Raw genomic sequence first — 13326 nt, 5'->3', positions numbered from 1 at the left:
TTTTCTCCCTGTACAAAAGTTGCTTTGTCTTAAAATTAACCACTTTAAAGGTTCTCATCTGGCCCATGAATAAATATTTATAATGTGCTTTGACTATGAAGAGGGTCATTAGCATATATACTTGGACAATGAATTACTTCCTCTGATAAGGATGCAGATTTGTGAAGAGCAAAAATGACTAAACTTAATGAAGGCATTTTATGCTTGTAAATACCTTATCCGGTCCTTCAAAATCATCAAGAAATGTCCTTTATGAGACATGGTTTAGAAGAATCACAGAAATTAAGAGCTGGGTGAGACTTAATAGGTTTCCTTGCACGTGTTCTTTCTCTGAATCAATACAGAACTGACTCATGGAGTACATTTATTTTTTAACCAGTTTATGGTTCCCTTCAGGGCAATAAAGCACTATAATAGACAAAAGGGTCACAGTCTATACCCTGAATCAAAAGGTCAGCATTTCTTGCCACTAAAAGAGAGACACCAAATAAGATTTTTTTCCCCTCTCTAATGTAAGGAAATATTCTGAGTCTTGAGATTTGTTTCAAGTTTGTAATTTGTGCATGAGCTGGGTGTGAATTGCCCATAACGTGAGTAAAATTTTTAGTTCAATGAACGGTTCAAAAATTGCCGCCTTCGCTAGAAATGGCAAGAGGAGGGACCAAAACACACAAATAAACGAATCCCCTAAACCTTAGCCAAAACCATTCTTTTTTTTTTTTTTTTAAAGATTTTATTTATTCATTTGACAGAGAGAGAGACAGAGAGAGCACAAGCAGGGGGAGCGGCAGGCAGAGGGAGAAGCAGACTCCCCTTGGAGCAGGGAACCCGATGCAGGGCTCGATCCCAGGACCCCGGGATCATGACCCGAGCCAAAGGCAGACACTTCACTGACCGAGCCACCCACACACCCCAGCCAAAAACATTCTTATGGTTTCCTGCAACTGTGTGAACAAGCAGAGCATACCAGAGACCTAAGTGTAATCTCACCTTTTGCTGCATGAACAAGTACTAAATCATGATAAAAATTCATGGCAGAGACTAGGACAGGAAAGAGAGGAAAGAACATAAGCTGCATACCTCACATAGAATCTATGAGTCCGCAGGAAAGGCATCAACCTGTATAGGCAAGTCTTTCTTTTGCTTCCCTGGTGCCTGCTTACCTCCCCCTAGCCAATGTGCTAATCGTGGTACAGCAGGCTCGGCTTTGTACTCAGCGATCCTCTTTCACTCACGTCCCCCCGACCACCCCAAATACCAAAAAGCCAGAGAAGGACATCAAATAAAAGCCACAGAAGCTGATAAAAGCACTGTCCACCAGCTGTGACATCAATACCAAGCTTCTTATACTCCCTAGTAATGCACCCCTCCCCTGGCTTCCAGGCCCACGGTATGATGATAGAATGAGTGAATGAAGGCACCAAGTAGGAGAGGATCTTCCTTGCTCCTTAGATCTATTTTTCTCTTCAGTCATCTGACTTTCTGACCCTCACTCTCTTTCTTCCCATCTCACTTCTCCTAAAACCCTCGCCACAGTAATTCTCTGACCCCATTTGGACCTTGGATGCCACGAACCTATTGCTTTTTCACTGTTCATTGCTACTTATTCAGCTTGGAATCCGTGATCTATCAGCACACTCCCTCCTCTGAAAATGCCTTCAAATCCCATGATCCTCTCTTCCTCAGTTAAAATCACCTGCAGACATCCTAACCCTGGTTAATCCTACTCTTCTCACGCTTCCAAGAGCTGAATGGGACTGGAGCCCGAGGCCTCCATAACTAGTTTCGCTTTGAAATTTAGGACCACTCCCTTCCGCTCTGAGAAAACACAATGTTCTCTCTCATCTAACTTCCAATTTTGAATCCAACTTCTAATCTAACTTTCGAGTTCCCATCTAACTTCTTCACATCATTCAAATGATCACTTAAACATTTTTTTCAGAGGAACCTTCCCTTATCACCTCAACGCAAATAGCCTCTCCCCCAACACACTTCATTCCCTCGCTTTGCTTAGATCATCTTCGTAACGCTTCTCACTACCTGACGTCCCACACACATGTATACATATATATGTACAAATATACATAAATGCCATAGAGACAGGGAGTTTTTTCCGTCTCTCACCTTCAACACTATTATTTTGTGTAACGTAGGTTTTGTTGTGGGGCACTGCCCTGTGCCTTGTGCGACGTTTAGCAGCATCCGTGGCCTCTACTCACTATATGCCAGGGGCACCCATGTTAGCTATGATGGTCAAAAATGTCTCCAGGCTTATCAAATGTTTGCAGGAGCCCCAAGGGGAAAAATGGCCCTGATTGAGAACCATTGCTCTAACGCAATGCCTGGCCCACAGTGGGTGCTAAATGAACATTTGATGAATGAATGAACGACTGAATCATAGGTCACAAAGAAGCCCCAAGAATTAATATAATTTATCGCTCTCACTTCCAGCAGAACCATGTTTAAGTCTTACCAGAAAACGCGAACTTACTTTGTTTTAGGGGGAAAGAAAGGATCTTGTGCCAAGCGTTCTCAACCCTGACTACATGTTTTAATCACCAGGGGAAGCTTTTGAAAAACTACTGATGCCAGGCTCCTCTCCAGAGCAATTAAATCAGAATCTCAGGAGGTGGGGTCTAGCCTAGATCATTTTTAAAACCTCCTCTTATGATTCTGATTTGCAGCCAAGGTTCACTTCCTGTTCTTTTCAACCCTCCAAAGACTAATTCCATAGCATAGCGATCGTCAGCAGATAGGACATTTCTCCTCACACGTCTACACTGGCGACCAGTGCTTTTGAAAGGAAGGAAAGTGTATGTGAGCATAGTAACTTCTTGCTCCATTTATATCTTCTATTCCCTGCCCTATTGTTGGTCCATGTTCATCCTAAATAAAACAATTTAAAAATTAGTGTTCTAGGGGCACCTGGGTGGCTCAGTTGGTTGGGCGACTGCCTTCGGCTCGGGTCATGGTCCTGGAGTCCCGGGATCGAGTCCCGCATCGGGCTCCCTGCTCAGCAGAGAGTCTGCTTCTCCCTCTGCCCCTGCCCCTCTCATGCTCTCTCTCTCTCTATCTCATTCTCTCTCTCAAATAAATAAAATCTTTAAAAAAAAAATTAGTGTTCTACTCTTGGTCATTAGTTCTGATAATTAGGAAAATTGTATTACCTTGCTATTTTCTTTGGTAGTAATAGTTTTGCTATGCTGTCATATTGGGACCAGATATTATAAAGGCCTTAAAATAGTACTGTGTGAAAGTCTTGATTTATAGTAGCTCACATACTAAAAACAAAAGGATTATAGACACGGATGCCTGAAGCAGAACCCACAGTGAAGCAGGGTTAGCACTACAAATTAGAGAGGTCCACCAATATTTATATATTTATATAACATATGATGGTCTATTAGTGAGAACATTAATAACTGTGATTTTAAGTGTCTTATTCAAGTACACAGAATTTTTCATTCCCAAAGTGGTACCTCATAACTTGAAAAATGAACTCTGGTTCTCAAAGATGAATAGTTCTGAAGTGAACTAAATACTTTCTCATTCTAGAAAAGGTTTCTTATGGGAGTTACCTGTTTCCCTGTGATTGCAAAACAAGTAGGCATAATACCTGTCACCATATTGCAATAACTTTGGTACGCAAAATATCCTGAGAAAGGAGGAACAGTCCTCCTCTATGAAGCTTTTCTGCAGTAACTCGGACATGACGCACAACTTAGGAGAACCCGGTAACAAAGTGCACACAATCAAGTAAACAGGCCAATTTGGTTCAGCCTAGCTCATAAGATGAGAGCAGAGAATGCAGAGGCCTGAGATTCAGAAGCCCTGGGGTCCGGTTAATAACCACGTGCCCTTGCCCAAATTATGGCGCCTCTCTGAGCTCCAGTTTTACTTGTAAAATAAGAGTTGGACTAGAATACTAATGAAACTTCCAACTTTGATTTAGAAGAGTAAAATCGAATAGCGGTTGTGATAAGCTGAGTAATGCATCCCCTGCCACCCCTACTCCTGCCCCACAAAAGATGTCCACATCTGCAAATCCCTGGAACCTGTGAATATGTTATCTCACATGGCAAAAGGCACTTTGCAGAGATGATGGAGTTCAGGACCTTGAGAGAGAGACAGAAGGAGAAGACATGAGGATGGAAGTAGAGGTCAGAGAGGAGAAAAGATACTAAATTGCCAGCTTTGAAGATGGAGGAAGGGGTCATGAGCCAAGGAATGCAGGCAGTTTCTAGAAGCTGCAAAAGGCAAGTAAATGGATTCTCCCCTAGAGCCTCCAGAAGGAACAAAGTCCTGCAGACCCACTTTAGACTTCCGACCTCTAGCACTGTGAATTAATAAGTCTGTGCCGCTTCGAGCCACTAAATTTATGGTAATTGGTTATAGCAGCAATAGGAAATTAATTTAGGTTGAGAAGTTGGGTGCTACTATCAGACTATTTGAGTTTAAATCCTTCTTCTATTATTCACTGGATAGGGGAACTTCCACAAATGACTTCAACTCTCTGTACCTCAGTTTCGTCTTGAAAAATGGGATGATATGGTACCAGCACCAAACCTGCTGGGTTATTCTGAGTTTACGTGAGGAAATCCTGAGGATCATCTGGAACTTAGTATACTACCTTTAGATAAATGTAATCATTGTTCTGCCAAATTTTATAATTTAGGATATTAGCACCTCGTTTCCTATAAATCAGTTATTTCTTTTTATGTAGTCACTGAGGAGGACGGGTGTAGGAGCATTCACTTTTAAGAGTTATGTATATAACATTTCATTTGATTCTTACAATCAACCGTGAAATAGGTATATCTCTCAGTTTTCATACGAGGCTTTGGGAGGTCAATTCACCCAAGTAACGCAGCTAGTAAGTGAAGAAATCAAAGCGGTTGTTCATTGTTACATTAACTGCACTTATTGGCTAGATGATGATGAAAGAATGTGTGCACATAAACACTGCAGTGGGCACTCAACCAATACTGCGCAGTCTAGACTAACACTCGGTCACCGCATCTGACCCACACCGTCACAATCCCCAGCGCTGCATCACCCAACCCTTGTTTCCAGAAAGGTCGGAGGCAAAAGACAGACGCCTCCCATCGCGCAGAACCCTGCCCGCATTACCGACAAGGCGGCGCCGTTACGACACAAAGGCGGAGCCTTCGTGGGGACCGCCCTGGTATATAAATGGGGCGGGGCCTCCCCGGAGGCCATTGCGCGGCCGCTGAGTTCGACCCGCCCGCCGCTCCGCCCCCCGGGAAAGTCGGTGCCACCATGGAGGAGTACCACCGCCACTGCGACGAGGTACCGCCCCTCGGCCGCCCGCGGACGACCCCCGCCCCCGCCCGCCTCACCGAGGCGTCTCGGTCGGGTGGTCTCTCGGCGCCGGGCGGCCCCGAGAGTCGGGGTGCGGCGCCCTCCGAGCCCGGGTCCACCCCTCCCCTCCGGGCCAGGACCCGCCCCGCCTGGCCCGGCCCCGGCCCCCCGACCCCCCGACCCGCCGACCCCGAGGCCCTGAGGGTGGGCTGAGAGTCGGGGTGGCTGGGGCGTCTGGGAGCACGCGGGGCGGGCGGGGAATCGGGGCCGAAGGGTGGAAGGCCGGACTCGGGGTGCGTGGGGTGGGGATGGGGTGTCGGGCGCCGCCCGTCTGAGAGACGGGCCTTAGAAACCTGTCTGCCCGGCGGCTTCCTCCGCCCCTTTGGCGTCCCCGAAGCAGGTGCCGCAGCCTGGCGAGCGAGGCCCTGATGGCAGAGCCCCTCCGCGGCACTCTCGCCTGGGTGGGCTGGAAGGAGGTGCTTCATGGATTACGAGCCCTTGCTTACTGACTCAGGCTTCCCGGCACCTCACCAGAACCCCATGATGTCAGTTGTTATCTTCCTGTTACTGATGGGGACCCTGACTTTCATGGCGACTACGTGATTTGCCCAGAGTTAAAACTGCCAGGAATGACAGATGCTCCATTTGAACTCTACAACCCTGGCTCCACTTAACCTTTAGGAGGGTAAGGCCTTTTGGATCCCAGCATAACCTGTGACAGGCCTGAAGGGCAGAAGAGACAAAGACATTTTCTGTCCAGTGGTAGCCACAGGTGAATGATGTAGTGAAATGAAAGTAGGCACCTGGAGGAGGTGCCACAGAAAATGGTGTGTTATTAGACCCCTGGAAAGGGCTTGCGGTCCATCCAGCTGTAGGTGGGATTCTGCTGAAGCTACAACCACACTTAAATTCATTAGTTCTGTGATGCAGGTGGCACACAGACTTGTAGGTTAGTGGGCAAGTATTCTTCTTTTAGAAATTGAGGCACAAGCACTTTCACTCTCAGACAGATCCCCCCGACAAGTGCTAGTCTCCTGACTCCTAAGAGGGTTCTGTACTGCAGTACTTCCTAAATATATTTAAAAAGAAATAAAATTACATGTGTTACCATGGCCACCCAGTACGACCTGATTATTTGGTGACCTTCCAAATCGAAGTGAAATGGACATCACTTAATCTGTAGGCCACTTTTGAAAATCGATAATGGCCTTATTTTAAGGTAAAATGGTAATTTTGAGAGGGTCAAAATGTGAGAGCTGTCTTCGCAATCCTCATTATTTAGGATTTTATTCCTTTGTTGTTGGGGAATTCTCTGATGTAATTAAGTGAGTTGAAAATATTTTAAATCTATACCCAAGATGATACTTAGTTCCAGGATTGTTTTTTGAACTAATTTTAAGTTGCACAGTGGGATTTTCAAAAATGGTGATGTCATAAAGCACCTAAAACGTCTCCATGGAAACAAATCATGTACTACCTGAAGAGTTTGGGTTTAGATTGTAATCTTATCACAATTGTAATCTAGTTCTCTACTCTAGGACACTTGGATGTCATTAATAGTTGCTTTTAACTCAGAATTCTGTCAAGCCACTCCACAGCAAAGATTCAGTTGCCAGGCCTATTATAGTATTAAAGTGACATTAATTTAGATCAAGCATTTTCATAATCTCTAACTCAGGAAAGCCCCATTTTTGCCCCGCCTAAGTTAAAAAACAAAATTGAAAACAGTATACTAATCAGTCTCTTCTCATGGACCATCTCATTCTTACTTTTCCTATATACTGATGTATGTGTGTACATCTTTATATCCTCCTCCTGCTGGTTCCTGAGCTTTACAATACAAAGATTCTCAATCTAGGACATTCCTCAAAATCACCAGTAAAGCACCGTTAAAAAAATGTGGTTGCCCAGACTGTGTCCCAGACCTAATGAATCCAAATCTCGAGGGAGGGAGGGAGGGAAAGCATTCTGCAACTTTAGAAGTGTTCTCAGTGGGATTAGCCGCCTCGGTAGAACTGACTCCCCTTATCACTATGGTCTGCTGTCACTAATACCTGCTCAGGCCAGCCTAGGGTATTCTGTGTGTCATCACAGCTATAAATAAAAGGAAGTCTGTGTTGAAAGCGGCTGTATCTTTTGTTTCCCCCCTTTAGGTTGGCTTCAGTGCTGATGAAGCACACAACATAGTTAAAGAGGTGAGTTACACATCTCGTTCATCTTGAAGCTTGCTGCACTGATTGAAATGTTAGAAAGCTCTGTTTTGACTTCCAGTACAAAGTTAGAAACCTTACTATTAAAACAAGATTTTTAATATTTACTCACTTTTTATAGGGGTGCTTCATAGAGACGGGCCTTAACAAGGTGTTTTGTTGTATGCTATCAGGCATCCTGGAGCTTACTCTGAAAGTGATATTGGAGTATTAGTCTAGAAAACTGGTTTGCTGTTTTGTAAAATTGATGTTCTGTCTTTTGAATAAAAGAAGTTTTATTCCGGTAGGCCAAATATTATTTTAAATGTTAATGCTATAGAAGTATGTGTGTGTGTGTGTGTGTGTGTATATCTCTCGCACACACACACACTTTTATATGGGTAAATTATATGTAAAATATATGTCAAAAGACCCTAGAAATATGCTTTTTTAGCCCAATTAATTGGAAAAATAATCACTTACCATCTTATAGACACTGATATGATGCTAAATCAAAACCTTAAATATTTGAAACATGAAATCTGGTCCTCCTAGTAGGCAAGTAGACAAGAAGTTCTATTTGGGAATCAGTTCTGGCAGAGACACTTGGATTACTCTAGTTGTATCACATACAGACTACATGGTGGGTAAGGTATTTATGAACACTTTTAATAGTTCTGAGTCATTTTTCACTGTGCCAAATCCTAGGGAACAAATGAGCTGGCCCAGAAGGCACCCTTGTATTGTGGGTATGGTGGCTGGGTCTGTGTCCTGGCAGGCTCTACCTGCCTTTAGTCTGGGCTGGACTGGCTTGCCCTCTGGGGCACTAAGCACCTCCTCAGTCCATCCGGAGATGGTGCCTCACCTGTCTGAATGTTCTAGGGCATGAGCTCACCAAGAACTCATCCAGGGCTCGCCTTGTACAGCTAGGATCAACCCGAGGTCTGAGAAAGCTAGACAAGCACTGGAAAATCCTGCCGTATTTTTATGGTTCAGATTCATGTATTAGAACTATGTAGGACAGCATGATGACTCCAATTAACAATACTGTATTGTATGCTCAAAACCTGCTGAGAGTAGATCTTAAATGTTTCCACCCCAAAGGCAAAAAGTGGTAACTGCATGGAGGGATGGATAATGTTAACTAACCTTATTGTGATCATTTTACAATATATCTGTGTATCAAATCATCACATTGTACACCTTGAACTGACATACTGTTGTGTCAGTTACATCTCAGTAAAGCCGGAAAAAATAAAATAACAGCAGCGGTAAGGATGATGATGATCTGTAAGGTTGCATAACTGCTTACTCTGTCTCAGTCACTGTACTTGAGCGCTTGACATTCATGATCTCACTCCCTCCTCACACCAACCTGATAAGATGAAGCTCTGATCTCTAAGGATTAGGAAAATAGGGGCTCCGAGAGGTTAAGTCACTTGCAAAAGGTCACAGTGAGTAGGTGGCAGAAGTGACCTTACACCTAAGCTTGTGATACTAAACTGGTGCTCTTAATCAGGCATCAGAAGTGGACGTGAGTGAGCACTGGAAAATTATTCAGCTGTCTTGTGCTAGAGCCCCTGAAAAGTGGTGTTTGTTGATTTACTTTTAGTAGCAGGAGGTGGTAGCTTTATAGCTAAGTAATTACATAATATAAACAAAAATGTAATTATTACACATGAGAATTCTATTTTTAAATTGGACTCCTGCTTTATTTCGAGCATCTGAAACCCAAGGTTCAAATCCCAGCTGTTTCAAAGCCAACCTTTAACCAATTAATATCACCCTTTCTTAATCTTCACTCCCCTCCATAATCCTTTTGTGACATAGCTTATCATCCTCGATTAGTCTTTCTGGTGTTACAGATTTCTTTTATTAGCTTCTCTTCTAGTTCTTTACAACAGAGGCCAAGTCCTGTTTATCTTTATATGGCCCGTAGTATCTCGTAGAGTGAGATAGTACATGCAGGAACGCCCTGAAAATTCTAAAACAGCTAGAGACAGGGCATAATAAATATTTACCAGATGCATATTTTCTAAGATGCTTTTTGGGGTTAATTTTTTTGTTTTGAATAAATTTTTGCTGTGATTTGTATATGTCTTTAACTATCCTCTGCCCTTTTAGTGTATAGATGGGGTCTTGGGTGGTGAAGATTATAACCAGAACAACATCAACCAATGGACTGCAAGCATAGTGGAACAATCCTTGACACATTTGGTTAAGTTGGGAAAAGCTTATAAATATATTGGTAAGTATCAGTGTCCTTCCTCACTAGTTTACTCCCCTTTGTCCTCACGGTCTTCTCTGAACTTAGAGAATGTAAATGAGTGATAGACAAGTTGGATTCTAATAGGATATGAAGGACTTCTGGCTTATTCATCCAAAGATAGTATTTGGTAATACCTAAAAGATGGAGATCTTTTGCTACTCAGAAGCAGTTGGAGCTCCTGCCAGCCACCTCCCTGTCCTTGGTAACAGTACCTTTTACATTTGTATCAGCTACCTCCTTCCACCAAAACCACTCAGCCCTACCGTCTCCCTGTCAGGAGCTCCGTCCTCCTTACACGTACATAGGACAGTGAGGCGCCTCATAGTAGTTGTTTGGAAAGTGTAATCTTTTCTTCATTTTTGTGTCCAGATTATGCCCATGGAGTGAGGCACGTGATTTGGCCCGGCTTTTTCTGTGGCATAATCACCAGTGGTCATGGCAATGGGCAACAGACTGGATCCAGTGGGGTCAAAATCGTGGTGGGAGATAATCAAGAGGACTTATTTTTTCTAATCTGTTTGCCGAAAGCTTCGTTTGCTGTTCTTTTTGCAGCTTGTAGAGCTCTGAACTCCAACACTTAGATATCTTAGATGTCTTTGCCTTTGTTTGTCAGTGTTCTCACGCTGCGACTTTGTTTTTAGTGACCTGTGCAGTGGTCCAAAGGAGCGCCTATGGCTTTCACACAGCCAGCTCATGTTTTTGGGATACTACATCTGATGGTAAGAGACCTTAAGCTGATTCATACAAAGTCCAACTTCTGGCAGGGTCAGACACTTATTATCAAATGCTTGTTTATCTCTAGATTTCGAAAAGGCTATCAACAGGATTGCTTTGTACCTAGCAATGAGTATGCCTTCAGACAAATATGAAATGGGAAGATTTAACAGATCGCAGGAAATAAGATATTAAAACAGATGAAAAATGTGTGTATATATATATATATTCCCTGGCAATTCTGATGTTTTGCTGATATTTCAAAGTCCTTTTTTTGTGTGTGTTTCAGGAACCTGTACTGTAAGATGGGAGAACCGAACCATGAACTGTATTGTCAATGTTTTCGCCATTGCTATTGTCCTGTGACCGACTAAAAATGTGCGGCCAAAGCCATTAACTTAAGAATTTGTCAGTGTATCCTTTCTAAAAAGAGTAGTAGTTACTAATTAATGTGTTAATGACAAGTGTGCAATATGCTTCAAAAGCTACCAATGAAAACTGAACATTATACAAGCAATCTCATAGTAAGTTGGCAGATTATCTCATGTTCTATCCGGCATCATTTAAATAGGAAAAATTTGTTGTTGGCAAAACACAAAAACAAATACGGCATGACATGAAAATATAATCTTATATTTTCACTAACATGTACCTAAGAAGATGGGGAAATCCATCCAGATAATAAAATTCTCTTTCATCCAGAGAAGTTAACAGGGATAAATATATGACCAAAAAAAAAAGATGCAAAGATAAATGTGGAGAAAATAATAACTAGCTAACACTTCTTAGTTTTTCATCTCCTCTCCTCACTTAGTTGTACATATCATTTAGTAGAAATGAATTCTGTTCGTTTTTTTCCCTACCAACTATTACTACGGTAGCAACCATCATTGACTTGTTTACTTTTTCTGAGAATTGTCCAAACAGTTTTTTAAATTTAAAATTCTTGGATTTACATTTGAGAGCCAAATAAATCTGGGAACCTGAATTCCCTAGTTCAGCAAAATTCGGGACAGTGTCTGCTGAAAGGTACATGACACTGACAGCTGACTCACAACTGGCTCATTTCACATAGAGCCAACATTTATGGAATCCCTATTATATGCATATTTCTCTCTTAGCATTACAGTTATCAATGTACTGTGCAAATGCTGAGTTACTTTTGGCACCTGTTCAGTTGGACAGCTAACATGCTTGGGGAAGAAAGAATTGTTTGACAAGAAGAAAATGAATCTGGTTATCCATGTAGAAATAAGCAAAATGAAAAGCACTTATTGCTGACAGAGAATTTTCGATGTCATTTTAAGCATTGCTCCTAGCAAGTAAAAAAATGCAAAGAATATGCAACTCTTAGTTAAAGGCCTTACTAAGCAGTGTGACTATACAGATAGTCAATTTTGTCGTTGCTTTAGTTACAACCATCTGTAAATAATTCAAATACTTATGACATGGGGTTCAAATTGAGTGGAGTCAAGTATAAATTAAAAGTATACAATCATTAGCAGGTTAATGAATATCTCAGGGCTTATGAAATGTAGTTAAATTTATTAAGAAAATAGAAGATGAAAAATTAGGGTACACAGCTGGTCGCCAAACGCGAAGTCAATCTGGTTACTTAGCCTGGAAAACAAAATTAATTTTGCATATTACCACTAACACTAATATACATAGGGAGGGGAACCACGATTCATTGCATTTTGAGGGGAAAGGCAGGCTTAGTATTAGTACTGACAATATTAAGATAGTGATAGTATTCTTGTAGGAATACTATGTGCATGTTTGATATATTGCTGAATAATTGTTCAATGTTTAAGAAGAATATTAAGAAAATACCAGGATAATTTCATGGGGGTGATCTACATGTCTGGCACGTCAAAAATTCTCACAGCCATTACCTTTCTTTTACGTGGCGCTGTTGGCTTTTGTGCCTTGAAGATTATATTAGTGACCAAAATATCTGTTCGGTTAAGGCTTGCTTTTGATTATTGTTATTGAAGCCTGATTTTAAAGGAATAATAATCAAATATACCTCGTGAACTTGCTATCTGCTCTGTTTTTATTTAAAATACAATAAAGATTAGCTTCCTGCGCTGTGCTTTTCACTTCTTGCGTGATCATTGAATAGTTAAAGAAATGGCATTGTGCTTACTCTAAAAAATTCTAAAGGAATAAGGGAAAAAATAAAAAAAAGAAAAAAAGAAAAGGAAATCTAATAAACTATGGATTTTAGTTAATAAAAAAAGGAATAAGGGGAAGGAAGGTCAGACCACATAGATAACAGCATACAGAATAAGGGAAAAAATAAAAAAAAGAAAGAAAAGGAAATCTAATAAACTATGGATTTTAGTTTAAAAAAAAAGGAATAAGGGGAAGGAAGGTCAGACCACATAGATAACAGCATACAGAATAAATACCATTAAAATAGCAACCCAAACCCAAGTGTTCAACATTACAACATAATAGCTTCTGTTTTATGCCTTTTACTCTGTGATCTTAACACAAAATTTCACTTTTAAAAAGTCCATGTAAAATACATTCTGTAACTATTTATTAGCTTTTAATGACTAGTTTTGGCAAGGAATTGTGTCCTGTTTGTCAACCTTCAATTGAGTTGTTGCTGTTTTGTTTTTTTTTAATTAAAGACTTCATGTAAAATTAATGTATTCAAATGTAAGTACTACCTCGGATTTTGGTAAAGCTGCAGTTTCAGGTTTGTAAAGTGCCGGTATGCTGCCTTAAATTGATAGCAACAGCTCATTACATTTTCTCTAGTAAAATGTACTTTTTTGCTCTTCTCCCCAAGCTGGTTGTTATCTAATTATGAGTCACTGA

At 41.5% G+C, this 13326-nt stretch overlaps 1 protein-coding gene across 2 annotated transcripts; it reads left to right on the top strand.

The window, feature by feature from the left end:
- The first annotated feature begins 5160 nt into the window (after positions 1-5160).
- Positions 5161-12596, top strand: DYNLT3 (dynein light chain Tctex-type 3). Of its 2 annotated transcripts, XM_045876253.3 has the most exons (6): positions 5161-5310; positions 7476-7517; positions 9636-9759; positions 10422-10499; positions 10583-10703; positions 10784-12596. In XM_045876253.3, the coding sequence occupies exons 1-5, from the start codon at positions 5194-5196 to the stop codon at positions 10687-10689; spliced, it is 468 nt and encodes a 155-aa protein (XP_045732209.2). In that variant the 5' UTR covers positions 5161-5193; the 3' UTR covers positions 10690-10703; positions 10784-12596. The 2 variants fall into 2 exon arrangements, with proteins under 2 accessions (XP_045732209.2, XP_045732217.2); XM_045876261.2 differs by lacking the exon at positions 10583-10703 and having other exon boundaries at positions 5165-5310.
- The last annotated feature ends 730 nt before the right edge of the window (positions 12597-13326 follow it).

This window comes from Mirounga angustirostris, unplaced genomic scaffold (genome assembly GCF_029215605.1).
Source record: "Mirounga angustirostris isolate CCGP_5_RB_7025 unplaced genomic scaffold, mMirAng1.0.hap1 SCAF_11, whole genome shotgun sequence".
NCBI lineage: Eukaryota > Metazoa > Chordata > Mammalia > Carnivora > Phocidae > Mirounga > Mirounga angustirostris.
Note: the sequence above shows the minus strand (reverse complement) of the source record. Positions and strands in the feature narration are given on the sequence as shown.

What these genes read in the sequence shown, in the direction of transcription:
- DYNLT3 (XM_045876253.3), top strand. Translation starts at nt 5,194, where the DNA reads ATGGGGCGGGGCCTCCCCGGAGGCCATTGCGCGGCCGCTGAGTTCGAC. An exon ending in AAAAGCTTATAAATATATTG is followed by an intron (nt 9,760 to 10,421) that starts GTAAGTATCAGT and finishes CTTTGTTTTTAG; the next exon opens with TGACCTGTGCAGTGGTCCAA. An exon ending in TTGGGATACTACATCTGATG is followed by an intron (nt 10,500 to 10,582) that starts GTAAGAGACCTT and finishes GTTTATCTCTAG; the next exon opens with ATTTCGAAAAGGCTATCAAC.